Genomic DNA, 24,682 nt, shown 5'->3' on the forward strand with positions numbered 1-24,682 from the left:
CGTCTCCCGGCGGAGTCGGCCTTTCCCAGGGCTACAGAGTCAGTGCACAGAAGCGAAGGGAGGTGAGTCGTGATAGATGTGTGTGTGCGCCACACTCGAAGGTCTGACAGATCCCACGTAGCTGTCGTACTCACCGTACTACCATTTTTGGTTCTCAACGGTGATGTTCTCGACTAGTACGGTGAGCAAAGTCCCTTCTGATTGGTATGGAAGCTCGAACAGGTGAAGACCCATTCAAGGTAACAGCAGTAGCGCAAGCCTTGCATATCATGAAGTGATACACCTAACTCGAATCAGTATTGCTAGGGCGCCTAGATGTGATTAGATGCAGTGGTGACGCGCTCCATCGTCCCTTGTCCTGTTTTGGGAGCATGAATAGCGTTCAGATAGGATATGCTGTTGTCCGCGATCAGTAGAACTTTGCATGATAGAGTGTGTGGCGCGCCTACCGTGACTACTCTCTCTTTAGCGCCTCCCACAATCAACACCTCTTGGCCGGGCGGTACGCGAGACCAGTCCACCCGAATGGTCGACAGGTCACCTACTCTGAGTCCACCGTGTACCCATGACGGTCAGGCCGGGGCGTGGGCATCCGATAGCACGAGGGCGGTGGATGACTAGAAGGGACGCCCGCCGGGGATCGATATGAGTGCGCGCGCCCCTGCCCCGCGTTATCTCGCCCATCGCCCCGCAGATATCAGCGAGGAAGTAGAAGAGGGGCATCACGGTGTGTAGCGGCGCCTCACGAGGGCAGCATGTCCTCAATCGAGCGTAAAAGCCCACGACGAAGGCTGACGCATCTCATTTCGCTTCCGGGAAGTATGGCTGGGTGCAGGAGCGTCTATTTGCTCCTAGCGTGGCCCGGGGAGCAGTGTTGTGTGAGGGTGAGAGATATTGAGTCCTGGCGGCGTTCGCTTGTGCGAGGGGGGCCACGAATTAGGGGCCTTGCGGATTGACTGACGCCGAGAGGGCTTGAGAGGAGCGCACCATGCGATGGGCAGAAAGTCTCAGATTAATCGAGGTCGGCGCATGGTGGTCGAGAGTATGGCGTAGATTTTGATGATAAAATTACCGCGGACGCGCTTTCACGCCGCGCAATCGCGCTTTGTCTGGGGGAGATTCCGGGCGTCTCGTGGTGTATATTGAGCCTCTCCCTCACCCTTTGCACCCTTAGATGGCCATGGAAGCGATGGTGGAGGAAGAGAAAGCGTCGTCGACGCTGTTCGGCCATTGCCGACCAGGGCGGCAAGTCGGTCCGCGATCTCCGCCTCGACTGCCACACATCCCTTCCTCTTCCTCTCATGGTCGTACACGACCCAGCAGTCGAACAGAGGTAGTACTTTATCAGTACAGCCCGTTTAGCGAATCCGTGAGTCTCTTTCAAATTGCCGCATGACCAATCAATCATGGTGCTTGTGCGACTCGACAAGGGTAGCTCTAGCTTCAGAAATTCGGTTCCTTCAAAAGTACGCAAGAGTAAATCAGCTACTAGAGCGCCAATTGATGGCTGAACATTGAGGATACAGTCGCCCGTGCCATGAATAGCCAGTCAAGCCTGAGGTAGTGCCTTGCATAGCGTGCATGAGTTGAAGTGAGTACAGACATGACAGATCATGAACATCCAGTAATAATGCATTACATGGTTAATAAGTGGTTATGGTTGATTCACTGTCTCACTGCACGATACGACGCAAGGAAGAAGGGGAAGATCGGGGAAACCCCTTGTCCCGAACCACCATCATTGATTGATGACGTGGCGCGGCGGCTGGCCTCAGGACGAGGCGCGAGGGCACGAGTACCGACGGGAAAGTGGAACGAGTCGTGTCGGAGCCATTGGGTGACGACGAACGCCCCGCGCTGCGGGGTGAGAAGGTAGGCCGCTGGCCACCTTGAGCTCGCTGCATGCTGAGCGAAGTCTACAGCCTGTAGACTTTTCGGGACAAAAATGTACCCAACCCCAACCTCGCTGAGGTTCACCCCAACGTCGCACGCGTAGCGTACGTTCGGCGCCGAGGAGCGCTTTCTAGAACCCTCGCCGAGGGACGCGACGGGAACACGACCCGTGTAAGCAAAATTTCCGCCGAGAATATAAAGAGTACTGGCCGACTGCGAGCCCGAGTCCCCCGTCTACTGTTCCTCCCGGTGCTGCACAACCTGGATAACATCCAACCTGAGCCCTGCCCGATCCCTCGCCGACGCACGCTGGAGGAAGACGAACGTCGTCGCGCAAAGAAAAACCAGCAGCGCTCGCACACTCCCCCCTTCGAAGAAGGCCCCGCTACGTTGGACTACGGAGAGCCCGATCCGACCTGTATAGACAACGACAGGAGGAAGAGAGCTAGAACCGACAAGCCCTCGTCCCATCAGGAGGTACGCTCCTTGTCGGCCCCCAGGTGCAACCCGCTGACACAGGGTCACAGCCCGAGATGAGCCAGTCCCAAGCTGCACGCCCCGACCCCTTCGCGAGGGAGGGCCTGCCCGCCGACGTGGGCATGAACCCGCACCGCTGGCTGACGCAACGAGGCGACGCACCCGCGACCCCAAACCCCGGACACGCTCGCATCACCGAGACCCCCACCCTGCACGTCGTTATCCCCCGCTACCGTCTCTTCGCGAACAGCTCCCAAGTTCAAGTCGACGCGGCGCTCGCTGAGCCCAAGAAGTGGGTGGTCCTCGTGCCTTATGGCGCTGGGCGCAGCTTCAATGCCAAGGTCACCCACTTCGGGGACAGTGTGCTTGCCCTCCTTCGCACCTTCCTCTTTGGCACGCAGACGGAGCCCGAGGACATGGAGATCGTAAAGATCCTCCCCGCGTCGAACAACGCGCAGCTCGCCGGCGAGAACACCTCGTACCAGCAGCCGTGGGGGTGGTTCCTCCGATGCGGCGAAGACCTCCACAAGTGGCTGCTCTGGAAGGAGCGCATCTCAGCGGGCATCGACAAGACGTTCGCGGTCTACTCCCTCGAGACCTTCGAGGACTCGTGGAAGATTGCGACTCTGTCCGGCGACGTGATCTCGGCGGACGCGAAGGGCGAGCGCATGTGGGACATTCTCGGCCATGTCAAGAACGCTTGCTGGAACGAAAAGCGTTTCCGGGTAGGCAGCTACTCAATGCGGGCGTAATCCGATGCTGATTCGACATGCAGAACTTTGTCATTGACGTGAGCCGCCAGAACAACTTCACCGGCACCCACGACGAGCTCATGACCCTCGCCACGAACTCGTGGGAGCTCGTACCCGCGGAGCATAAGGACGACAAGGGCAAGACCACCCGCGTGTACATCCTAACCGGCCGCCCGATCTCGCTCGACGACATGGTGCGCCAGACTTGGATCGCCCTCATCAATGATGTCAAGATCTGGGTCGGACTGCACAAGATCGACACGAAGGCGTTCCAGAGCAAGATAAGCTGCACGTGGTGCAAGTCCGACATGCACTGCGCCCACACTTGCCCAGTCGCGCAGGTCGAGGATTGGTACGGCCCTGACCCGCTGACTGCGGTACCCGAGACGAGCGGCGGGGGCCGTCAGGTCGACGAAGCCGCGCTTCAGGATGCTAAAGCCGCCCAGGACGAGATCTGGGGTGCTCCCACGCGCGGCCGGGGCGGGTCGCGTGGAGGAGCCCATGGAGGAGGTGCCCGCGGTGGATGGATCCGTGCTCGTGGAGGTCGCGGTGGCAGAGGCCGCGGAGGCTATGCTTGAGTCGGTACACCCTTCCTGTAGCCCATGCAATCTCAGTATCTTTGTGCCCTTGTAACGTGTGAAGCTGGCCAGCAACGACTCCGCTGGAGTCCCCTCTTTTGGGAGAGGAAGAAGTCGAGTGGGCTGTTCCCTCGGGGAAAAGACACTCGCAAGCGCCCGATGCCCAAATATACTGACAGCCTCGGCTGGACAGGAAAGCTGACGGCGCTATATAAGTACCGCACACCTATGCGCGAGTGAGGAACCTCGTGTCTGCCCAAACGGACATGAGAAGTACTTGCTCGCACCCTACTGACATCGCACAGATCTCGGGCCCAGCCAGCCAACGAGGGAGCGAAACTCGGGCAACGAATTCCATTCAAGACAACGAACGCAATAATACTAGCAACTTTGACGGTCATACGGTATCGGCTCACGCGCCTCGTCCCACTCGAGGAGTCGCTGGTCATGCCGCTAGCCGGTCCTCCGATGACAGTGGGAGGAGTTCGGATGGCGGGCAGGCGGCGCCTCGTCCCAGGGAGCGCGAGTTTCTATACCGAGTGTCAACTGGATCTCGCGACGAGGAACTGGGACACGCCGTCGACCCCTGGCTCAACCAGCCAGGGAGTGCAATGCCGCCTGGGGCGGCAGCGCATACTCTCTACGCCGTGGAGAATGCCCGGCCCGCTGGGTTCGGAAGCGCCCTCTGCTGGAGGTGCGGTGCGACAACGCAGTCCTTCCACGCTGTGGAAAATACCCGGCCCGCTGGGCTCGGAAGCGCCCTCTGCACGAGGTGCGAAGGAGCCACTCACCAAGTGGGTGGTCCGCCCGCGTTGCCAACAGCGGGAGAGCGCGAGCTGCTAGCTCGTCGGAGGGAGGGCTTGCAGAGCCAGTACCCGAATGCGCCTCGCCGAGGTGCCGAAGTCACATCGAACTTGCAGTTCAACGCTACCTCATCGAGCGGCGGATGTGGGCTGACCAGATCATCGACAAGGGTGGACGAGCCACAGGATAATACCGGGCGAGCTGGGGCTCAGGAGGCGGAAGATGCAACCAGAGAGCAGGCAAACCGACCGCAGGACCAGCGCGCCAACAGACAGGGACGACGTTTTGAAGAGAAGCAGCAACGTAAGGCTGCGAAGAAGGTGGCGACCTTGAACATGAATGGCTTCGGGAATCTGCAGCGCGACCATCCAGAGAATAAATGGGCGGGCATTAACTGCCTGATGGTTGAGAAAAAGGTCGCGGTGTTGATGTTGCAGGAGACTCACCTGACAGACGAGTCGAGAGAACGAGTTGAGGTAATGTTCTCGCGAAAGCTAAAGATCTTCCACACGTCAGACCCCTCGCACCCAACGAGGCGGAATGGTGTCGCCATTATCTTGAACAAGCGTCTCATCTCCTGCGAGAAGGCCAAAGCGACGGTGGTAGTACCGGGCCACGCCCTACACCTGTCAGTAGAATGGCAACCGGGCGAAATGAAGGACTTACTTGCGATCTATGCACCCACGTCCGCAGGCACTACCGCGCGGAAGAGGTTTTTTGCCGAAGTTACGCAGTTCTACGACAGGCGAACGCACCTACGCCGCCCATGCCTGATGGGTGGCGATTTCAATTGCATAGAGGATGAGATCGATAGACTCCCCATGCGATGCACACAACTTTCGGAAGGTGCAGATGGCGCAGAGGACGTAACTGCGGCAGACACCGAGGATTCGGACACGGAGACAGTCACCAGTGTGTCCTCGCACGAGGACGAAGGTGGTCCCTCACAAACACGTCAACGCCGTCGCCGCCGAGGCACCCCTATCGACCGCTCGGTGGAAGAACTTGACAAGCTAAAGCAGACCTTAGGATTGAAGATCACGGATGGCTGGAGAGCGACATACCGAGACAGCTTGAACTACACCTTTGTACGCCACACACCAACAGGCACGCAACTATCGCGACTTGATAGGATATACTGCAATGAGGAGGTATTCCGGACTGCGCGGCAATGGAAAGTCGAGGAGGCGAGCCTCAAGACGGATCATAGCCTAGTGTCAGTAATGATTACCACAGAAAAGTCCCCTCTCGTAGGCGACGGTCGCTGGAGGCTACCCGAATACCTCTTGAAGGACAGAGAAATGAAGGAGTTCATGAAGAAGCGCGGAATCCAGGCTATCAGCGAACTCTCCGCTCTGCAAGGGGGTCAAGGGCGAACGGAAGAGCAGAACGCGCAGACGATACTGCGCCGTTTTAAGGATGATATATCCGAGAAGGCGCGAGAACGGCAGAAAACTCTTGTCCCTGGACTGCAGCAGAAGATCAGCCAAACCCAACGCACGCTGGACAACACCTTGAAGGACGGCCCTCCGAACGGAGAAAAGCTGAAAAAGGTGGCAGAACTCAAGCTCCAGCTCCAGAAGCTGGAAAGGCACAGGGTGCAGTTGATTAAGGCTAAAATGCGTACCAAATACAAGGTCAATCGTGAGCTACCCACGAAGATCCTGACCGTGTCGAACAAGGAAACGAAGCCGCGAGACCTCATTCACACCCTCGAGCGAGAGGGGGAATACACGGCTGCGGGGGACCCTGTTTATGAGCATGATTCGGCGAAGATGGCGGACTTAGCCAGGAAGTACCACCGCGACCTGCAACGTGATCAGCCCGGCGAGTTTCCGACCGAAGATCGAGAGCAGTGCATACGCGAGGCCCTCGACAGCTTGGGCGATGTGAGGGTAACAGCGGAGCAGGCCGAAGAGCTCGGCAGCGCGTTGTCCTATGACGAGATTGAGCTTGCCTTGAAATTCTCCAAGAATTCCTCGGCCCCCGGCGTGGATGGCCTACCGTACGAGTTATGGAAGTCCCTACATGCTCGGTATTGTGAGGATAGTCAATATCCCGACCGCCAAGCTTTCGATGCGCTTCACCTTCTCCAAGCAGCCTTCAACGATATTCAGCGCTTTGGGACGTGCGAGAAGGCCGAATTTGCGCGGGGATGGATGTGCCCTCTGTATAAAAAGAATGAGCGCTCTAAGATATCCAATTACAGGCCGATTACGCTCCTGAACACGGACTACAAGCTACTCACCAAGATACTGTCCATTCGACTGGCACGGGCGGCGCCAGACCTCATACACCCCTCACAGGCGGGATTCGTCCCGGGGAGGCACCTCAAAGACCATACCCAGCTCGCGAGAGCGATCATACACTGGGCTGAGGCAACCGAATCGAATGGTACGATCGTCTCTCTTGATCAAGAGAAAGCATACGACAAAATTGCCCACGACTATCTCTGGCGCGTGCTCGAACGCTTTGGCCTCCCGCCATCGTTCATCTTCATTGTTCAGTCCCTCTACGCAAGGGCGGAGACTTCAGTCATGATAAACGGGATCCTAAGCAAGCCATACCGAGTTTTCCGCGGTGTCCGCCAGGGCGACCCGCTGTCCTGCCTTCTTTTTGACCTGGCGATTGAGCCCCTCTCAGCGATGATACGAAAGTCAAATATCCGGGGCTTCGAAATCCCTGGCCAGCTCGAGCGGCTGAAGGTGCGCTTGTTCGCAGATGATACCTCAGCCTTCCTGTCGGAGTTCGATGATTACTCGACATTAGACAGGCTCCTACGCACCTGGTGCATGGCGGCAAAGGCACGGTTCAATATACAGAAGACGGAAATTATCCCAGTTGGGTCGGCGAGGTTTCGCGAAGAGTTCATTGAGGCATATAAGGCAACCGGGAGGTGGCGAGATTACCCACCAAATGTACGAGTTGCTGTCGAGGGAAGTGTGGTCAGAATTCTGGGTGCTTTCTTCGGAAATGGAATTGACGACTGTGGAGTCTGGGCACCTATACTTGACAAGATCCTTGTCGCCCTCGAACGCTGGGGGCGCGCCCACATTAGCTTAGAGGGAAGGCGCCATGTTATACAGTTCACCGCAGCAGGGATGACACAGTTCTTGGCGGAAGTGCAGGGGATGCCCGACCGCGTCTTACAGCGGCTGAGAGCTATCGCAAGGAATTTCCTATGGAAAGGAAATGAGCACCCTACAGTCGCTCTGGAACAGCTGCACCAACCTCACACAAGTGGGGGACGGAAGATAGTCGACCTGGAGGCACGGAATCTAGCCATAAACGTGATATGGCTCAAAGAATATCTATCTGAGCAGCGCCCGACCTGGGCGTTCTACGTGGACGCACTTTTTGCCATTTTCACGCCTCGCGCGACGATCCCCAAGGACTCCGCTCTACGGGTCAACCCCTTCATGCAAACTTGGAAGCCCTACAAACACAAATTACCGCGCTTCATGCGGAACCTCACGGAAGCTGCTGAGAAGTGGGGTCTGCGTCTAGAAGGCCTTGCTTTCAGCCGGGATATCCTGCGTGCGATGGTGATGTGGTACCACTGCGAGGCGAGCCCACGCATACGGAGATTGGCGGTACAGTCCAATGCTACCAGCTGTTTGAAGAACAAGCATCGTGTGATGACTGTAGGAGATTTTGAGCGCATAGCTGTCAAGAGGAGCGAACCAACGCACCGTCTGGGAGATAATGGCTGCCTGTGCGAAGCCTGCACCGAAATGAGGCGAGACGTAGAGTGCCTCGGGCCAGATGACTGCTACCGCCGCGCGGAGGCCTTCCTAGACACGCTTCCTCCCAAATGGGACCCTCGAGGAGAACATCCCGAAGACTACGAGGAGATGCTAGCACCACGGAAGGAGACGGGCTGGACGTACTTCGACCGACGTGTGACCACGCGCGGTCATGTCAGTGATGCGTTCCGAATCTTCACGCGCGGAAGCGTATGCAATGAGAGACTGAGTGTGCCTACCGTTTTCGGGGAGAGAATGACCGAGGTAGAAGCAGCAACAGACGGTTCCTGCATCAACAACGGTGCGCGCGACGCGAGGGCGGGAGCAGGTGTTTCCTTCTCCTCCGACACCCTCGAAGATTTGAGCTTGCGGCTCCCAGTCGCGCTGGAGCAGTCCAATCAAACGGGGGAAATGTTAGCTGCAAAAGCTGCATCCGAAGTCGTGCCTGTGGACAGCAAGTTAAGCATCGTGACGGACTCGAAGTGGACGCTCGAGGAACTCACCAAATGGCTCACAAGACATGAAGATACGGGATACATCGACAAGGCGAATGCCACGCTAACACGTGCCACAGTTGCCCGCTTACGAGCCAGGTGTACACATACCAGATTCAAATGGGTCAAAGGACATGCAGGACACGTCGGAAACGAGAGAGCTGACCGTTTGGCTGGTGACGGAGCACGGAAAGATGTGCCGGACGTAGTCGATCTCTCGATACCCCCACGATTCCAAGTCACAGGGGCCAAACTGACAGCGCTGACGCAATCACTAGCCTACAAGGCGATAAGAGCACGAAAAGAGGAAGGAAGTGAGCCACGACGGCAGACAGAACTCAATCTCACCCAGATCTTGTCCGACGTGGAGGACGCTTTTGGTATCAAACTCACGCACGAGAGTGTATGGCGGGCAATAAGGAACCCGGCCATCTCCCTGGAAGCGCAATACTTCCTGTGGATGCTCACACATGACGGGTACAAGGTAGGCACGTACTGGCTGAAAGACAACTTCAACGAAGACCAGAGGAGGCGCGGTGAGTGCGCAAAATGCGGTTCTACTGAGACCATGCACCACATTCTATTCGACTGTGACTTCGAAGGTCAGGCGACGGCCTGGACACTGGCAGAACATCTTTGGCGACATACCAAGCGTGACTGGCCAACAGTCTCGCTGGGGACTGTCGTGACCGCCGGTTGCCTCCCACATCGAAACGCAAAGGGACGCCCCGTCGCGGGGCTAAACCGCCTATGGGCCATCATCATGTCGGAGACGGCGAAATTTATCTGGGCAATCAGGTGCGAAAGGGTAATCCGCAACGAGAATAGAGAGTTCACCGCCGATGAGGTAACACATCGGTGGTATGCTGCGATTGAGGGCCGCCTCAGCGATGACCGGCATTCAACATGCAAGAGCCTTGAAAAGCGAGCACTTGATCCCGGCGTGGTAAACGCCACGTGGAAGCCCGTGATAGAGGGCTACCAGAGCCTACCCCCCGCGTGGGTCGGGGACACCGGGGTTTTAGTGGGTATTAAGAGAGGCTGCGGGTGAGAGGTAGGAGGCCAGGTTGGAGGGCACTCACCCACGGTCTTCTCTTGGAGTCCCACACGCTGTGCCTAAAGGCATTTCCTCGGAGTGGTATCAGGAATACGGTTTTTCACGGCTCTCGGGGTCTCATGGTTCCCCGAACAACTTTGCGGGCTAAACGGACGCTCGTCCGTTGTGAGGAATATGTAGCTCGTCGCACGACCTGCTTGATTATCCCTCGGCTATCCAAACGCATCCACTAAAAAAAAAAAAAAAAAAGAAGGGGAAGATCAAGGGGAAGATGGCAGTTGAGGCGGAGATCGCGGACCGGCTTGCCGCCCTGGTCGGCAATGGCCGAACAGCGTCGACGACGCTTTCTCTTCCTCCACCATCACTTCCATGGCCATCTAAGGGTGCAAAGGGTGAGGGAGAGGCTCAATATACACCACGAGACGCCCGGAACCTCCCCCAGACAAAGCGCGATTGCGCGGCGTGAAAGCGCGTCCGCGGTAATTTTATCATCAAAATCTACGCCATACGAGAGCCCTGCGACAGCCGGGCTTGATGGTGGCGAAATAGCCGTACGCGCAGTTTAGCCTGAACTGGCGCAAGGACAGAGGAGGACCCCGGAATATACGCATATAGGCCGTCCAGCGGTGCGGATAAATCGTGGGGCTCCCGGCCGGTAGGCCGGTCCAAAAAACGGTCAAATTGGGGGCCTGAGGGCTCGAAGGCCAGTTCAAGAACGCGGATATATACAGGGGAGACGGGGAGGCCGTTCCGAAAAAGTGGATATCGGGCGGTCGATTCGAACCTCCGACCTACCCTCAAACCAGACGCACGCGATACCGGTACACTAATTGACCACTTTGTTTCGGTGGGCAGTAGCACCCTACACAACCTCTCGTGCCCATTGGCACCTTCCACCATTGGCAGGCTCGATATTCGAAGGACAGCGGTGCGTGGTGGCACCTCGAATGGCTATGGGAGGCAATTAACTTTCTCATTCGTACGTCTCAACCTTCTTTCGTTGCAGAGGCTACGCGCAAAGCGCGTAGGGACCCTGTGAGAAAAAATCAGATTTTTCCCGATTTTATTGCCATTTTTGAAGGCCGTCCCGAGAAAACGGATAAATCCTGGGGGTCCCTGGAGGCCGTTCCGGAAAACGGATAAATCTGGGGGTCGAGGGCCCAAGAAAAAAGCGGATAAATAGGCGCTAGAGCCGGATTTTCCAGGACGGCCTATGTGCGTATATTCCGGGGTCCTGACAGAGGCCGACTGGAGATCACGAGAGATATCCAGGAAGTACTCAGAACACCGCGGTGATAGGGAACCCTACAGTTCGCTTGGGGCTTGTCTCCCTGGAGCGTGTTGACAACACTAGCACGCCACACCGGCGATGCCTCGCACGCGCAGTCGCGGCGCCGAGCTTCCTCGGGAGAGGACACAGTTGCAGCAGGTTACAAAACGATAGGCGGGTCCCATTCTCGTGCCCCCGCCCCACGTCCCGCGTGGCCCCTGCGTCGGCACCCTCGGCGCGCTGTGCCAACGTCACGAGCACCCTTGGGCATGCGCGCTTCCTGTCCCATATTGGCCTTCGAATTCTTTCCAAAACCGAGGAGAATTCTATAATTGCCACCGTAGACGGCAGGCGCATCTGAATGGCCAGACAGGAGAGATATACGGTGTGTAGGCGGCGTGCACCGTACGTTCTACCAAGTCGGACGCATCGGGCCGACCACGGGCGGCTCCACCTCATCTTTTTGGGACCCGCCTATCGTTTTGTAACCTGCTGTGAGAGATAGCGCAGCCTGGACACGGTTGCCGCGAGGCAGACCGAGTCAATCAAGCGCTAGACGCCCTGCGAAGTCATCTGCGCTTCGAACGCATGCCTGACTGCACACATGCAGCGTCGTGAAAGGGACCAGAAGCCTGCTATAGGTCGAGGACCACTGGTCTTCCGTGAATAGGCATCAGCGCGTGCTGAATATCGCGCCCGGGACTCGTGCCCAACATGTTCTGCATTATCCATACAATTGACAACGTTCCTCTACTTCTGCAGAGGGAGATTAATGTGGTCCTAAGCGGCGAGCGTGCGCTTTTACTCACATAAATCGCCTACGACCCCTCGGGCGCTGATCCATCCTGGATGAAGCTCTTGTAAAACACCCACGCGTCGACGTACTCTTCCCCGTTGCCATCCGCGCGCTTCAAACGCCCGGCGCGGGGGATGCGTCCCGCCTTCGTGAAGCCCAGGCGTTCCCAGAGCCTGGAAAGTACGTCAACTCTCCTTTCCAGAGGCCAGTCGGAGGCAGGATGAGCACGCACCGTATGGATGCGACGTTGTTCACGTAGACGAGATTGAACACGCTGGCCTGATACCCCAGTTTCGGCGCATAATGCAGGTAAGTGTCGGCGAGGACGACGCCGAAGCCCCCGCCGCGGTGCTGAGGCGGTACGACGAAACCGGCGTTGCAGATCTGCATATTTCGCCGCGTGAGCTCATCTGCGCGTGGTTTCGCCCAGGTTACTTACGTGCGACGACCGCCCAGGATAATTGGGCTTCACCTACAATAACGAGCTGTCAGTCGCGCATTGAGCTGGAACGACAATAGAGGTACGAACGTAGTAGTAACCGACGAGACAGTCCTCCCATCTCCGTCCGGCCGCCGCCTTCGCAACATCTACATCCACCGCGCTGCCGGGCTTATTTGAAGCAGCCACGGGCTCGTCGCCCTGCAGTACCGCCACAAACACATCGGCCGCGAAGAAGTACGCTTCGAAAGCAGCTTGAGTGATTGGACCCTCCTGAGGGTACGTCAAGCCCCTCTCCAGCTCATCGCCGAAGACCTTGCAGAGATACTCGGGCAAGCCGGGAAATTCGCGCGCAGTCTTCAGGGTGAGATGATGGACGGTGACATGCGTCTTGCCATCAGCGGTAGGTTTGCGGAGCGCCCACAACGTAGAGGGCAAGGCGGCGCCCTCGCGTGCTGCGATCGCACCGTAGGCAGACATGGTAACCCTGCAAAGTTGAGGATCTCATCGTCGCAATCGTCGTCCTCGCCCTTCGGTGCTCATCGGCCTGACTCACGGAGACAAACGCCGCGGCATGGGTTATCGGAATCGTATCAAACATGGGCAAACATGGACCTATGGTTGCGGGGATTGCCGCGGATTGTCCAGCAAATACATTCCTTACTTTACAGGGAGCGTGGTATGAAGGAGTGTAAGGTTACATACTGAGCGCAGACTGTCTAGGATTCTCGCGAGCTCAGGGAGATTCAGACAGGGCCTACACATGAGTTCGTGCCGATCATCATACCCTCATAAGGGCCTAGCTGTGGTAAACGTCAGGAAACGTATGCAACTCAAATCCAGATGGACGTACATGATCCATTATACTGCCTTGCAGCAAAGTGGGCACTGTCATATCCTGACATTGCGCGTCCTTCGTGTCATCGTTGCCTGCAGGTTTGATGATCAGCACGATTGTTTCTCGTGTGGCGCCACGGCGTTCTCGGTACCCTATACCCTCCGTACGCTACGCTCCCTCTCCCCGAGCCAAGCTCACCTGGACAAGCGACGGCATTCCCCGGCCCAAGCAAATGGACCTCCCCACGCGGGTGCAAATAACCCAAGCTCATGGGCGGGATGACAGGGACTACGTCTGCGAATGCGTCAGTATTGACCAGCCTTAGCGGCAAAATGCGATGAACGCACCTCTCTTATTGTTCACGCGCGTCATATTCACCTAAGGCAAGCGTAAGCGGGGAAGATCACCACTCGAATATTCGACGACGTAGGCAGTGTGCCCAGCCCTCAAGCGAACTTACGTGCTTGTCCACCAGCTCCGCCCACGCCTTGTTGCCCACGCGCGGTTTACCGAAGGTGACCACCTTTACGGTGACGTTGGTTGAGTCGCTGGCCTTGCTCGAGATGCCCGCTTTCGCGGTAACGTTGCCCAGAATGCTCGTAATATTTGCAGTGAGGCTGCTATCGGCCTCTTCGAGCGCCTTCGGCAGATTGAGCGCGAGGTAGACAGCGTCGAGCTCGGCTAGGGCACCGCCGAGGGAGTGGCCGACCTAGATTGCCCGTATTGTCAGTCATCAGTGCCCGAGAGAACAAGCAGAACGGTCAGGTTTGCCACAAAATCACCCTCCTCACTCACCACCGCTACCTTCCTCGTCTTCGTCACGTCCATCAGCGCCGCTACCTCTTCGAGTATAACCTTCGCCGTCTTCTTGTGCTCGTCGCGGAAGCCAATGTGCACGAGCGGCTTGAGGCCGACGCCGGGAAAGAGGGAAGAGCTCAGGAAGCCTTTGAGAAGGCGTATGTCGGTAAGGTCGGCGAGGCTGGTTGAATTGCGTCAGGTACTTCAAGAGGAGATGGATGGGCGGTGATGGGCATACAGTCTCGTCGGATCTGTCCCCTCGTGGCCTACGACGACGGTGTGCTGGGCGGCCCAATAGCCGACGTAGTCTGAGGGTACAGTTAAGAAGCCGCGCCCAAAATCCAACAGCGAATTCTACGCACAGTACTGGGTCCCAGCCCCATCCCCGCCGGCGCGAGTGACCACAAACTCTTTATTCGCGGCGCAGGCCGCTATCAAGAGGGACTGTCAGTCGATATGTGAGGAGACACAAAGGACGAGGAGATCACGCACGCCCACAAGTCCACGTCGACGCGCCCTTCGGGCAATATGCCGCGCGGGCGAATTGAACATAGGGGACGAGTGCTGCGAGATCGGCAGAGGAGAGCGTAGTGACTGGCTGTGTCTCTCGGATATTGAGATGGGTGTGGTCGGCGCCGCGAGTATAGAGCAGGGCGTCGGGTGGGTAGCGGTTGGCGTCCACAGGAGGGATAGCTTCGACGACTGCTCCGTCTTCAATCGAGGGCTGAAGAGCTCCGATCGAAGGAGTGAAGGAGCTGACAAAAAGCGCGGCGAGGACCCAGGAGAGCATCGCGCAGGCGAACCTGGGCAAATGAAAGCAAAAAGGGCGTGAGTCGAGGACCCCGCAGCGAGCCGTGTACAGTAAAAAGGCGACTTTGCTCTTAGCGAGCACTTATTATAAGGGATAGCGGGCGCTTATTATAGAGGGCGACGAGCGCCTATTAGGAACGATGAGGGAAGGGGGAAGAGAACTCCAGTCTGGAACGCGGCGCTGCCGGTCGCGCGACGCGCCGACCGGACGCGTGACGGCGTCGAACAAGCTCGGGTTCGATTGTGCCCGCGGAAGCATACCACATCTCTCTTCTTGACCCTTCGCGAGGTTGAATCGCGTTCAATAGTTTCGTCAAGGCCTGCAGAGGGAGCGCGGGAGGCATAGATTGTGGTCGCATGGCGGCGGGTGGTACCAGGAAGTCAGCATAACATAGCGTCGAATGGTGATCCCGGGACTTCCAAGGCGTTCAGCAACTTCATTCGGTTGTCTAACAACTTACTACGCTCTATACTCTTTCCCTCCGTTCAATCACGCTCAATTGCATCAATCTTCACCACGGCGCCAGATTCCCACCGCGTTTCGCCAGATTCCATCCGCCCGAAAGATCAGACGTCCACCGTCGTAACATCGTGAACACCCTTGCAGACCGGTCAGAAGTGCTCCATCCCCACCACCGACCTGTCGGGTGCGATGATGAGGCGCAGTCCGCGACCTCTCCAGCTTGGTGGGTGGGTAGGCTGGCGGGGCTTGTCATCGTCCTCAGAGGGCGCATCAGTGGGAGTCGGAAGTGTTTCGGTGGCCTTGGCAGGTGCGTTGTCGGCCTTCAAGGGCACGTCGACGCCCTCCACTCTACCGACTAGACCATCGGTAACACCGTCGCTGAAGAAGACGTAGCCGGGGATGTAGCGGTCGACGAACCTGCATGAAGTGGTCAATATGAGGGATGGATGTGGAACCGTAACGGCGCACTTCTTCACGGCTTCATCCGTCATTCCCTTGCCACCGTTCTTTGCCTTCATGTTGTGCTCCTGCTCGAGTCTCCATTTGTAGATGACAGCATACGGCGAAGCTTCTGTAGGCGCAGGCACCAGCTGAAGAACGGTAAGACGTGGTTATGCTGCGCAGAAAATACACGCACCTGCACAAACACATCGAAGAACTCCCACAACTTGACGTACTTCTTCAACGCGTCGTTGATCGCAATGACATGATCCATCGTGCCGAGTTCGTTGTCCTCGAGGCCTAAGCGCACGCGCTCCTCGCGCCAATGGCTGTCCCATCGCTGCTCGAGCTCCTCAATCGTGATCGGGTAGAAGCCCGTGCACCAGCCTTCGAGCAGGACTACGTCCACTGGCGGTTGCACGACCGGCCCCGTACCATCCATCGGCAGTCTATCGCCCTCTCCATTGAAGAGACTCTTCTCGAAGCGAGGGAGCTCGACCTTCTCCTTGCCCTCCTTGAGCTTCGTCAGGAGCTGCACACCGAGCTCGACGTCATGAGTGCCCGGCTGCCCGCGTCCGCGCCAGAGTGGATTGCCGGTCTTGGCAAGCGCGACTAACGCGTCATGCGGAAGGTAGAGGTCGTCAATAGAGAGCTGGGCGACACGGAGCGCGTGCGGCGGTGCGGAGAGATGCGCGGCAAGCAGGTCGGCGGTGTACGACTTGCCGCTGCCCTGAGGACCCTGCAGCGCGACGAAGAGAGGCCGGTTCTTGGAGTTGGTGAGCTGCGTTAGGACATGCTCCGCAATGATCTCGACAGACTTCGGCAGCGGCGCCATGACGGAGGAGGCGAAGACGAACACATCCCGCCTCGCGGAAGATGGGAGGAAAAGGCAGGCGGGGTAGCGGGCCGCCTGCTCCCGCTGCCTCCGGGACTGGCACGTGCGGTCCATTTTCGTTCACCGGGCTGTTGAGCGGCGACGCGTCTACTGTATTCCCTCCTCTCCTCCCGCCGCCACCATGATGTCCGAGAACGAGTCCGTCGACGCCTCTCCGGTGCAGAACCTGCAGGCGCAGTACGCGAATCTGCAGCGCAAGTACCAGTCGATGCTCGACAAGTGGACGCCGTACACGCTCCATCGCTGGCTCACAACGGCTGGCCTGCTCGCGGTCTTCATGCTCAGGATAGTATTTGCGCAAGGGGTGCGTGCTCTACATACATCTGGGAATGCTAGCGCTGACTTGAGTTGCAGTGGTATATAGGTATGTTCGCCTCTGCGATCGGAATGCTTTCTGGCGCTAATCCGTCCGTTGGTCCCCTTCAGTATGCTGTACGTCCTTGCACCATATATCGCTGCACGTAACTGACATATATGCGCAGACGCCCTCGCCATCTACCTCCTGAACCTCCTGCTCGCCTTCCTGCAACCCAAATTCGACCCATCCCTTCAAGAGGACTTGATGGCGGACGACATGGAGGGCGGCGGGGACGGAGAGGCGACCCCGCTCCCCAGCCAGCGCGACGATGAGTTTAGGCCATTCGTCCGCCGTCTACCTGAATGGCAATTCTGGTGCGTGCCGCTGCGCTGGACACGTCGAGATCCTTACATCCACGTCATCCTCCTATCCCAAACCTGATTTGTTCCAAAGATATTCTTACTGACTACGGCGCGCAGGCTATCTTCAACACGGGCGACTATTATCGCGATACTGTGCACGACATCCGAGATCTTCGACGTACCGGTGTACTGGCCAATCTTGGTCGTGTACTTCTTCGTGCTATTCTTCTTGACGATGCGACGACAGATTCAGTGAGTGTTATTTGGCGTTCATTACCCTTCTTTCCTTGCATCTGGCCCGTCCTTGCTTGACTCACCATTCCCTGTCTTCCTGCTATCGACCTTTCATCCTCACCGCGTTCACCACATGCTAACCCACTCACAGGCACATGATCAAGTACAAGTATGTTCCCTTCGACATTGGGCGGAAAGCGAAGTACGGCGGGAGGAAGTGATCGACGGGCTATTCGTTCCCCGCGATGGCAAACCATCAGCAAAGCGCCGCTCGCAACACGAACCTTGCGAGCCGCGCTTTGTTGCTGATTCGCCGTGGCTTTGTGAAACGCTCATGGCGGGGGAAGCCGATACGCTCATGGGGGGAGCCAATGCCCACAATGTCCCGCCCTGTGTCGCGCGACACCCGCGGCAGCCCACGAAGCACGATGTACTGTCCCCTCCTTGTATCACGCTGCCTCCCGGACATCATGTTCTCCTCTTGATTGGCGGCTGTCTTCCTTTCCCCGGGCTACGTATATAGATCAGCTAATAAACCCACTCCTGGTATATTGTACGAAGCCTGGAATGTGCGCGGCCAGCCTACAACGCCATGCGACTGACCCGCATCTGCCGACGTTGCCCTGCCTCAAGCAATCGGCCGCGCAATTGTCCGCCATGTCCCAATCTTTTTGCCTCTCTCCCTAGCCCAGGGAGTCTATCCTAACACGCTTTGAAGCACGGTCAGGCTGAGGCGACTATGAGACTGGCCGAGGACGTGACCCAACAGCGTCGTCGACCGACCTCACGGAATGCAGTCCCCAATGTTTTCAGAAGCGGGAAGACAAGTCTCCTTCTCGAAGGGCTTCGCCGACATTGTGGAACAAACTGAAGGGCGGATGAGGATGAACTCTTCTATGTATATGAGCACTGCCTCAAAAGGTTCCGAGGGACACCTTCAGGCGTTCTGCGCATGCCTTCGCTATAATGAGGGTCGCCGTTTCGTTCAAATTCGTGTGTGACCTTTGTCACGCAAGTTCGCACCCATCAGGCCCTCACTGTGTTTGGCTTTTGCCTAGGGAGCAGCTATACTCTGACCTGCTGATTTAACGATTTTGTAGTGCCTAGGACGCACCGCCGACACGTTCCGTGCGCTCCAATCGTGAAGTGTCGGCAGTAAGCACCGAACTTAGGCAATTCAGGTGCTCCCCACTACCTCGAAGGTCACTTTCCCCGACCCCGGACATACAGTATCATTCAGCTCGGAGCCCGCGAAGCGCATTGCGTGCGATATGTGCGAGTCGGACATGGACAGCATGTCCGCGCTGCGCCCATGTACGGCTGCAAGGACAACGAAGGCAGGGTAGATGCCCTGCAGAAGTCAGAGAGATCAGCACAAGGCAGTCCTAGCTGGGCGAGCAAGGGAGGCGCACTGCGAGACTTGGAATCACCACGCCGATGACGGGTGTAAGCGTGTACGCGGCCGTGCCCGTGATATTCTCGGCGAGGAGATACAAAACCTGGCCGCGTATAGGTGAGGATTGATGGCAAGAACTGAGTAGCCAGCATCGACGAACCCACACCAAACAGTACACAGACCCGGATTCCAGGAGTAAGAGCAGGACTTTCTCTACTTGGGATTTTTGTGTACCCAAAGCCAGATGTCGCTTGATGTCGCAGCGGTAGAACCTGTAGGGGGCATCAGTTCGCACAGACGTGCGCCGTACTCAGACGTGCATTCGTACCAAACCTTAACCCCTACAAGGGCCGTCGCAGCAGCGTTGGTGATGAGCAGGGGGATCGGCATAGCGAGCGCGCGCGAGGGCGAAATGTTGACGTGCCCGCTATGGGCCTGTAGGGACCACACGGTTTCGAGGATGGTGCCGACTGCGGGCGGACGGACAATCAGTATTCTGGAACAGAGGATACGACAAGCTTTGCGCCGCTCGCAAGTACTCACTGACGCTCCCGCACATGCATGTCAGCAGCGCCCCTCTCGCAAGTCGGCTCTCCGGCCACAGAACCCACGCGCGCCAAACCACGATCGCGTCGCTCATGACATACTGCACAGGTGCTTGATTAAAAAACCATCATATCCATACAACAACATGATACATACATTCCAGCGCTCGGCTACCGTCCCCACGATGTTAATGCGACTAAGGATGCCCCTCGTGACTTCGTGCGGGACGATGCCGTACCCGACTGAGAGGTAGATGAGGTAGTAAGAGATATCGACGACGGCGGCGATGGAGGAAAAGGTAAAGATGCTCGTCAGGGTGGCCAGTAGCAGGATCGAGGAGCTTCCTTCGCGACGGCTGCCGAGGCGTTGAGTGAGTTGATTTCATCAGGAAAAAGCGCAACTGCAGGACTCACATGAGAACGCTGACAGACGCTATTGAGAGGGCCGCCTGAGCGCCTTTGAGATATATTGTTAAGTTTTATGGGACAACGGCGGAATAGTTGCTCACCGTAGAAGACAAAGACAAGCGCGATCTGCACTGATATATACTGCAACGACTCCACGTAGTCTGCGGTTAGTGGTCGGTACACCACGCTCGCCTCCATTTCGCACTGGCAGCTGGAGGGACAGTGCTTCGACCAAGGAGCCTGGCAGCTTTATGAGAACACCGCGAGAAGAGCGCTCGCACACCGAAGCCCGATGTTCGGCGTATAGCGTATCCGACGTGGTACGGCGCCAGGAGCTTCGGTCGCTATCCTTCGCAGGTATCGTCCCGCCGGTGCGCGCGAGTGCACCCGGAGGCTATGAGGCATGCTGATCACTAGCATAGCGCTCACTTTCGGACCTGCCAATGGAAACAGCGCCCATCCATGAACACTGCATGCTGGACGATCGGTAGGTGATAGATGGAACCGCTCAGCGGCTCGTGCTATCTGACGTCGTCGCTGCTGATGTGGAGGGGTGGTCCGCCTTGGCTTCCGCCTCTTCCTCCTTCTCCGCGTCAAACTTCGCCAGCGCATTCTTGACCGCCTTGATCGAGAGCTCGCGCGCGCGTATGAGCTTCCTGGCGCGTGGGATGTCGTTCTCGATCCAGGACGCATAGTCTGGCGGCTGGGGCGGTGGGACGGAGGCATGGTGGTGCGGAAGCGAAGGAGTTGCAGTGGGTTTGGGTGAAGGAGGCGTAGTGACTTTGGTTGGAGTAGATGAATCGCTCAGAGCCTGAGTCTCGGAGCCTATGGTGTGAGGAGATTCTTTTGCTTTTGCCTCTTCCTCTCGCGCGTTAGCTACGCGTTTCTTCTCCGCAAGTTGGGCGCGTAGCTCCGCCAGAAGATCGTCGAGAGTCGTGAGGGTGATGAGAAACTCTTCAGCCTCCACCTTCTTCTTGAATGCCTGGCAGACCTCTGTTGCGCAAGTTTCGATGTGATCGAAGCGTGTGGGACCAAGCATGGTGCCGCCATACCTGTAGAACGCCTCGAGTCAAGCCGAGGACTATAGAAAAACAGCCCGTGCTCACCATCGACTGACCACAACAACCGCGTCCAGCACCCCTTGTGCCTCCATGACCCTCAAGATCCTATTTCCCGCCCACTGCTCGCCGTCATCCTTGCTCCCAGTGTTTAATTCGAAGTCGTCTGGACCCCCGAGCCCCGTCCGACCAGCCTTCGTCTGCATAATGCGCCACGCGTGCATTTCGTGTGTCGCTGGGCGCGCACCGTGCGTTACATGCTTAACGTGTGCGACGCAGCGATGCACGTCGGCGAGCGAGGACGCGCGGAAAATGGTCCCGACGAAGATGGAGGCGCGATCCCGGATTTCGAGAGAGGTAGCGATAGGTGTGGGAGGCGGCTTTGAGTGAGTGATGAATGCGTCGAGGGTGCTCATGACTGTCGTGAGCAAGGGCGTCGAGCGTGGCTGCCGGTATCCCGGGCCGTGCGTCTTGGGCGCTTATCGTGGTTCGGCCGGCCCGCGTCGACATGAGCACCTCCATTCAATCTCTTTCCTCCTGCGGCCATCCCAGTCTGATTATTCATGCAACTTAGCTCGAACACTTTGCAGCGCTGACTTTTGCTTCGGCTTGTAATACGCTCAATCGCGATACTCGACCTTGGGAGTATTTTGCCAGCGGTAAGTAGGTGCGAGCGATGCTTGCTACGCGTAAATCTCAGCGTTGCGTTGCGAAGGGGAGAAAATGAACATTGACTTCGAGCAGGTATCGCTCGTAAAGCGGACCCGTGTCATATACCAGAGCTCCCCTCCGTGGATCTAACTGCCGCCCCTTTCCTGTCATAATTCATCGCCTCGCTCCCAGTCCCGCATGCGACAGGGCCCTCGCTTGACCCCCGCGTAGTCTCCTTGCTGCGAACAGACGCGTCAGGACGACCATCTGGGTACATGTCCTGCAGGCCAATACTGAAGCAGTCGGTGCTATATCGTGGCTGGTATTCGTTGGCACAATTTGCGCCACATCGATCTCCTTCGCGCGCCTCTGAAGGACCCGCAAAGCGCAGTGCTTGCGATACGTTAGCGCTTCGCAGTGATTCCGTCGTTTCATTCATGGCAACGAACAAGACACAAGTCGGATAGATACCCTGAACAAGGCAAGCCAGGTCAGCAAATCCTCGGAGACTTGCTCATGAACGTACGGCAATGTGGTGGTAGACACCAGTGAAGATGCGCGCGTCCGAAAATTGGCTGTGGACTGCGACAGACAGTACGACGAAGCCAACAACCTGGTGGTGGTTCAATGGAAAGGCAGACACAATGAAACACTCTTGGACGCACCCAGAAGAGGATGTACGCTACACCCGACTCAAGGAGAAGTACGAGTACCGTCTCCACTTGTGATCGTTGCGAAAAAAGACTGAGCGATCCCTTGATCTCTCGGCGGTATTGACTATATAGTGTTCAGCATACACGACAGAAGCCCTCGTACAAGACACTCACAATAGTTTTATGCCAATCAGCGATGTCGCAATGACATTGGTAGCCAGGAAGGGGATGAACCTAGGAAGGAACTGGATGTTGCTCTCCAGTTGGCCTAGGGATGAAAGCCCTCGCCAGAAATCCCATGCACATTCTGCGATGCTGCCAACTCGATCAAGGTCAGGGGAATGGGATTGATGTATGGCCCGAGCGCTCACCTATGGCGCCGCTCAGGCAAAGTAACAGCATACATTGTACTGGGCGACTATCCGGCCATAAGCGCCAAGCTCGCCATACCAGAATGGCATCGCTTAGAACAAACTGCCCTGTGATGAGTATACTCGCCAGTGGTCAGCCTTCGCGCGTACCTACATTGAAGTCTTGGGCCACAGTAATGACGATGCCCAGCCGAAAAAGCAACCCGTCGACAGCGCGGTCTGAGCTCCCAAAGTGGCTTGGAAATTCGACGAGGTAGAAACTGATATTGGCGACGGTAGAGATTGTTGACGAGAGCAGTAGCCCCAATATCGCCGCCTTGGTGAGCCGCGATTGTACGTACCGACGTCTGGAGGTGGTGGATTAGTGAAGATCACTGACGCGGTTCACACCGTACGTAAGGATAATGATTGCTGAGACGGAGAGTACTAGCTGGACACCTGCTCGTTCCAATTGTGAGAGAACGAGAGTTTGGAAGCAACTCGACACGTACCATAGAAGGCGAAGTCGGCCGCAATTGTTTTCATCATGAATACCAGCGCGTCTACTCTAGAGGCATTCAAAGGCCTATGAGTTGTGTCCGCGCTCGTCGACATCTGTGCCAACAGCAGCGCGGTGCAGCGTTGAGTTCGAGTGGAGCCTTGACTTTTTTATATAAGGCAGAGGAGCGTTCGGGAGCTCCCCAATCCCGTGCATAGCATCCGCAGGTTCTGAGCTGCCGAGGTCGCACGGTGAACCAAGGCATCAGCCAGTGATAGAGCGGGTGGGCGCTGTCGGACGTATGCGTTGATCACGACGGATTCAGCGGACATTGAGTGAGGGAAGCTCGTGGACGAACACTGATATAGACTGGGCCGTTGTCGCCTATCCTGAGCGATGACGCAGATCCCTTCCGCTTTTCAGAGCGGATACGCAGCTGTTCCTGGGGTTGTAAAGAGAGAAGTACCAGGGAAAGGGTGCGCTGTCGAAAAGAAACGAGGAATTAGGCAGGATCGACAGCGTCTAGGTGTCGGTAACGCCCGGGGCGGCATACCCAGGGCATCGTTGCGTTATGCTGGAATTCGAGCGGCCGTGGGGTCGACCGAACATGGCAGTCATGCTGAGACTGAAAAGAAGTTGAGGAGCGTGAGCGCAAGAGTGCTCTGATAGGTACGGTGTCTGTGGCCCAAGCCCTGCTCTGAGGGATGGACGTTGCAAGACGCTGGCCGCCGCGAGCCTGGTCTGCACAGTTCTATGCGGCGAAGTCGATTCGAGCGCAAAGCATAGTATATGTCACATCCACAATCTTGACGACACAACTCCGCGCAGGAAAGCTTTGGGTATGGTTGCAAATCCTGGACAAAACCCAGTATACCGCTACTGATCAAGTGATTTTGCGTGAAAATAGTGGTGTGATCACTATGATTTGCGTGAAAATGAGTGATTTTCGGTCTCAAATCACGCACCAGCGATTCACTAGGCACTCGCCAGGTGCGTGAAGATGCGTGAGCATCAAAATCACGCAGAAACTAGTGATCACTAGGTGCGTGATTGGTCACTGACCACTGACCGCTCGGTGCGTGATTCGATCACTAGCAATCAGCCACCCAAAGCGATGGACCCCTTCCACTTCCACTATTTTCCAACAAACTCCTTGTAAACGCACGTATTCTCCGTCGCTAGTACTGTAAAGAAACGTTGAAGATCTGGCTGGATGCAAAATCATCCGTCTACGTGCCCTGAATTTCGATGGCAAGGGGGTCCTTGTGGGTGTTCAAGTTGATCGGCAATCACCGGCGCGTGAAAGCGATCAAAATGGTGCCCCTCGCTGCATGATGAAAGCGACCGAATCGCATCACAAGTGCGTGAACGAAAGCAGTACTGATCGAGGCAAGCGCTCGAATCACTACTGCTTAGTGATTCACTAACCACGGTTTTTGTCCAGAATTTACAACCATACTTTGGGACACGGTTTGAAACAAGGTGCGATCAAATTGGAATGTGGGAATGTGCAGATGCTCCTATCAGGGCTTGTGACACAACCTCCAAAGTCCTGCTGCGTTGCAAGCATTAATGGGGTAGTGGTAACCTGGGTCGTTGCCATCGAGCAACGCTCGACCCGCCGGGGGTTCGATTCCCCCTTAATGCAGCTCTTTTTGCGTCTCCACGCTTCAGAAG

The 24,682-nt window shown here is 56.9% G+C and overlaps 15 protein-coding genes and 1 non-coding gene across 16 annotated transcripts; 8 read left to right on the forward strand and 8 right to left on the reverse strand.

Moving 5' to 3' along the window:
- The first annotated feature begins 457 nt into the window (after positions 1–457).
- Positions 458–984, forward strand: SCHCODRAFT_02339744 (uncharacterized protein). Its single transcript, XM_050342426.1, has one exon. The coding sequence runs from the start codon at positions 756–758 to the stop codon at positions 954–956; it is 201 nt and encodes a 66-aa protein (XP_050199181.1). The 5' UTR covers positions 458–755; the 3' UTR covers positions 957–984.
- On the reverse strand, positions 907–1,279 carry SCHCODRAFT_01316563 (uncharacterized protein). The gene has a single exon (XM_050341438.1). The coding sequence runs from the start codon at positions 1,229–1,231 to the stop codon at positions 1,013–1,015; it is 219 nt and encodes a 72-aa protein (XP_050199182.1). The 5' UTR covers positions 1,232–1,279; the 3' UTR covers positions 907–1,012.
- A 1,174-nt stretch (positions 1,280–2,453) lies between these two features.
- Positions 2,454–3,484, forward strand: SCHCODRAFT_02473312 (uncharacterized protein; the record flags this gene model as incomplete). The annotated part of the gene is made up of 2 exons (XM_050342719.1): positions 2,454–3,095; positions 3,146–3,484. Coding segments are annotated over 2 exons (981 nt in total), but the record flags the coding sequence as incomplete, so codon positions are not given.
- Positions 3,485–4,806: 1,322 nt separating this feature from the next.
- On the forward strand, positions 4,807–6,774 carry SCHCODRAFT_02546607 (DNase I-like protein; the record flags this gene model as incomplete). Its single annotated transcript, XM_050343642.1, has 2 exons — positions 4,807–5,350; positions 5,480–6,774. Coding segments are annotated over exons 1-2 (1,806 nt in total), but the record flags the coding sequence as incomplete, so codon positions are not given.
- Positions 6,775–7,149: 375 nt separating this feature from the next.
- SCHCODRAFT_02444218 (uncharacterized protein) lies at positions 7,150–7,734 on the forward strand (the record flags this gene model as incomplete). The annotated part of the gene is made up of 1 exon (XM_003030591.1): positions 7,150–7,734. A coding segment is annotated over one exon (585 nt), but the record flags the coding sequence as incomplete, so codon positions are not given.
- A 141-nt stretch (positions 7,735–7,875) lies between these two features.
- On the forward strand, positions 7,876–8,685 carry SCHCODRAFT_02467033 (uncharacterized protein; the record flags this gene model as incomplete). Its single annotated transcript, XM_050342663.1, has 1 exon — positions 7,876–8,685. A coding segment is annotated over one exon (810 nt), but the record flags the coding sequence as incomplete, so codon positions are not given.
- SCHCODRAFT_02582994 (uncharacterized protein) lies at positions 8,662–10,019 on the forward strand (the record flags this gene model as incomplete). The annotated part of the gene is made up of 1 exon (XM_050343936.1): positions 8,662–10,019. The coding sequence occupies one exon, from the start codon at positions 8,662–8,664 to the stop codon at positions 9,793–9,795; it is 1,134 nt and encodes a 377-aa protein (XP_050199186.1). The 3' UTR covers positions 9,796–10,019.
- Positions 10,020–10,356: 337 nt separating this feature from the next.
- On the reverse strand, positions 10,357–10,750 carry SCHCODRAFT_02631273 (uncharacterized protein; the record flags this gene model as incomplete). The annotated part of the gene is made up of 1 exon (XM_050345651.1): positions 10,357–10,750. A coding segment is annotated over exon 1 (345 nt), but the record flags the coding sequence as incomplete, so codon positions are not given.
- Positions 10,751–11,662: 912 nt separating this feature from the next.
- SCHCODRAFT_02631275 (acyl-CoA N-acyltransferase) lies at positions 11,663–12,857 on the reverse strand. Its single transcript, XM_003030161.2, has 5 exons — positions 12,397–12,857; positions 12,307–12,339; positions 12,100–12,251; positions 11,881–12,040; positions 11,663–11,827 (listed from the first exon to the last, which is right to left on the reverse strand). Exons 1-4 carry the CDS (start codon positions 12,784–12,786, stop codon positions 11,890–11,892), a joined length of 726 nt encoding a protein of 241 aa, XP_003030207.1. The 5' UTR covers positions 12,787–12,857; the 3' UTR covers positions 11,663–11,827; positions 11,881–11,889.
- Positions 12,858–13,052: 195 nt separating this feature from the next.
- On the reverse strand, positions 13,053–14,257 carry SCHCODRAFT_01097910 (alpha/beta-hydrolase; the record flags this gene model as incomplete). Its single annotated transcript, XM_003030160.1, has 7 exons — positions 13,053–13,109; positions 13,160–13,236; positions 13,343–13,438; positions 13,601–13,667; positions 13,728–13,853; positions 13,940–14,123; positions 14,181–14,257. Coding segments are annotated over 7 exons (684 nt in total), but the record flags the coding sequence as incomplete, so codon positions are not given.
- Positions 14,258–15,126: 869 nt separating this feature from the next.
- Positions 15,127–16,565, reverse strand: SCHCODRAFT_02631280 (P-loop containing nucleoside triphosphate hydrolase protein). The gene is made up of 3 exons (XM_003030159.2): positions 15,853–16,565; positions 15,684–15,805; positions 15,127–15,632 (listed from the first exon to the last, which is right to left on the reverse strand). Exons 1-3 carry the CDS (start codon positions 16,489–16,491, stop codon positions 15,365–15,367), a joined length of 1,029 nt encoding a protein of 342 aa, XP_003030205.1. The 5' UTR covers positions 16,492–16,565; the 3' UTR covers positions 15,127–15,364.
- A 68-nt stretch (positions 16,566–16,633) lies between these two features.
- SCHCODRAFT_02631281 (retrieval of early ER protein Rer1) lies at positions 16,634–18,060 on the forward strand. The gene is made up of 6 exons (XM_050345652.1): positions 16,634–16,855; positions 16,906–16,915; positions 16,978–16,983; positions 17,034–17,223; positions 17,329–17,463; positions 17,597–18,060. The coding sequence occupies exons 1-6, from the start codon at positions 16,676–16,678 to the stop codon at positions 17,664–17,666; spliced, it is 591 nt and encodes a 196-aa protein (XP_050199188.1). The 5' UTR covers positions 16,634–16,675; the 3' UTR covers positions 17,667–18,060.
- A 414-nt stretch (positions 18,061–18,474) lies between these two features.
- Positions 18,475–20,002, reverse strand: SCHCODRAFT_02631290 (uncharacterized protein). Its single transcript, XM_003030158.3, has 8 exons — positions 19,896–20,002; positions 19,801–19,843; positions 19,544–19,742; positions 19,385–19,487; positions 19,170–19,311; positions 19,002–19,113; positions 18,858–18,944; positions 18,475–18,796 (listed from the first exon to the last, which is right to left on the reverse strand). The coding sequence occupies exons 1-8, from the start codon at positions 19,990–19,992 to the stop codon at positions 18,623–18,625; spliced, it is 957 nt and encodes a 318-aa protein (XP_003030204.1). The 5' UTR covers positions 19,993–20,002; the 3' UTR covers positions 18,475–18,622.
- A 300-nt stretch (positions 20,003–20,302) lies between these two features.
- On the reverse strand, positions 20,303–21,268 carry SCHCODRAFT_02507851 (ribosomal protein S5 domain 2-like protein; the record flags this gene model as incomplete). The annotated part of the gene is made up of 3 exons (XM_003030157.1): positions 20,303–20,497; positions 20,675–20,846; positions 20,901–21,268. 3 exons carry the CDS (start codon positions 21,266–21,268, stop codon positions 20,303–20,305), a joined length of 735 nt encoding a protein of 244 aa, XP_003030203.1.
- A 291-nt stretch (positions 21,269–21,559) lies between these two features.
- SCHCODRAFT_01355896 (uncharacterized protein) lies at positions 21,560–23,055 on the reverse strand (the record flags this gene model as incomplete). The annotated part of the gene is made up of 8 exons (XM_003030156.3): positions 21,560–21,975; positions 22,030–22,116; positions 22,169–22,280; positions 22,331–22,527; positions 22,607–22,635; positions 22,678–22,874; positions 22,923–22,965; positions 23,019–23,055. 8 exons carry the CDS (start codon positions 23,053–23,055, stop codon positions 21,622–21,624), a joined length of 1,056 nt encoding a protein of 351 aa, XP_003030202.1. The 3' UTR covers positions 21,560–21,621.
- Positions 23,056–24,571: 1,516 nt separating this feature from the next.
- On the forward strand, positions 24,572–24,653 carry SCHCODRAFT_t153. The gene has a single exon. It is a non-coding gene; the product is annotated as a tRNA-Gly (tRNA).
- The last annotated feature ends 29 nt before the right edge of the window (positions 24,654–24,682 follow it).

This window comes from Schizophyllum commune (genome assembly GCF_000143185.2).
Source record: "Schizophyllum commune H4-8 unplaced genomic scaffold SCHCOscaffold_8, whole genome shotgun sequence".
NCBI lineage: Eukaryota > Fungi > Basidiomycota > Agaricomycetes > Agaricales > Schizophyllaceae > Schizophyllum > Schizophyllum commune.

What these genes read in the sequence shown, in the direction of transcription:
- SCHCODRAFT_02631281 (XM_050345652.1), top strand. Translation starts at nt 16,676, where the DNA reads ATGTCCGAGAACGAGTCCGTCGACGCCTCTCCGGTGCAGAACCTGCAG. An exon ending in CTACCTGAATGGCAATTCTG is followed by an intron (nt 17,224 to 17,328) that starts GTGCGTGCCGCT and finishes TACGGCGCGCAG; the next exon opens with GCTATCTTCAACACGGGCGA. An exon ending in ACGATGCGACGACAGATTCA is followed by an intron (nt 17,464 to 17,596) that starts GTGAGTGTTATT and finishes ACCCACTCACAG; the next exon opens with GCACATGATCAAGTACAAGT.
- SCHCODRAFT_01316563 (XM_050341438.1), bottom strand. Translation starts at nt 1,231, where the DNA reads ATGGCCGAACAGCGTCGACGACGCTTTCTCTTCCTCCACCATCGCTTC.
- SCHCODRAFT_02631280 (XM_003030159.2), bottom strand. Translation starts at nt 16,491, where the DNA reads ATGGCGCCGCTGCCGAAGTCTGTCGAGATCATTGCGGAGCATGTCCTA. An exon ending in TCTTCGATGTGTTTGTGCAG is followed by an intron (nt 15,806 to 15,852) that starts GTGCGTGTATTT and finishes ACCGTTCTTCAG; the next exon opens with CTGGTGCCTGCGCCTACAGA. An exon ending in ACGGATGAAGCCGTGAAGAA is followed by an intron (nt 15,633 to 15,683) that starts GTGCGCCGTTAC and finishes CACTTCATGCAG; the next exon opens with GTTCGTCGACCGCTACATCC.
- SCHCODRAFT_02339744 (XM_050342426.1), top strand. Translation starts at nt 756, where the DNA reads ATGTCCTCAATCGAGCGTAAAAGCCCACGACGAAGGCTGACGCATCTC.
- SCHCODRAFT_02631290 (XM_003030158.3), bottom strand. Translation starts at nt 19,992, where the DNA reads ATGGAGGCGAGCGTGGTGTACCGACCACTAACCGCAGACTACGTGGAG. An exon ending in GCGTCTGTCAGCGTTCTCAT is followed by an intron (nt 19,743 to 19,800) that starts GTGAGTCCTGCA and finishes ACGCCTCGGCAG; the next exon opens with CCGTCGCGAAGGAAGCTCCT. An exon ending in TGGTGATTCCAAGTCTCGCA is followed by an intron (nt 18,797 to 18,857) that starts GTGCGCCTCCCT and finishes TGACTTCTGCAG; the next exon opens with GGCATCTACCCTGCCTTCGT.
- SCHCODRAFT_02631275 (XM_003030161.2), bottom strand. Translation starts at nt 12,786, where the DNA reads ATGTCTGCCTACGGTGCGATCGCAGCACGCGAGGGCGCCGCCTTGCCC. An exon ending in ATCCTGGGCGGTCGTCGCAC is followed by an intron (nt 12,252 to 12,306) that starts GTAAGTAACCTG and finishes CGAAATATGCAG; the next exon opens with ATCTGCAACGCCGGTTTCGT. An exon ending in AACAACGTCGCATCCATACG is followed by an intron (nt 12,041 to 12,099) that starts GTGCGTGCTCAT and finishes CGTACTTTCCAG; the next exon opens with GCTCTGGGAACGCCTGGGCT.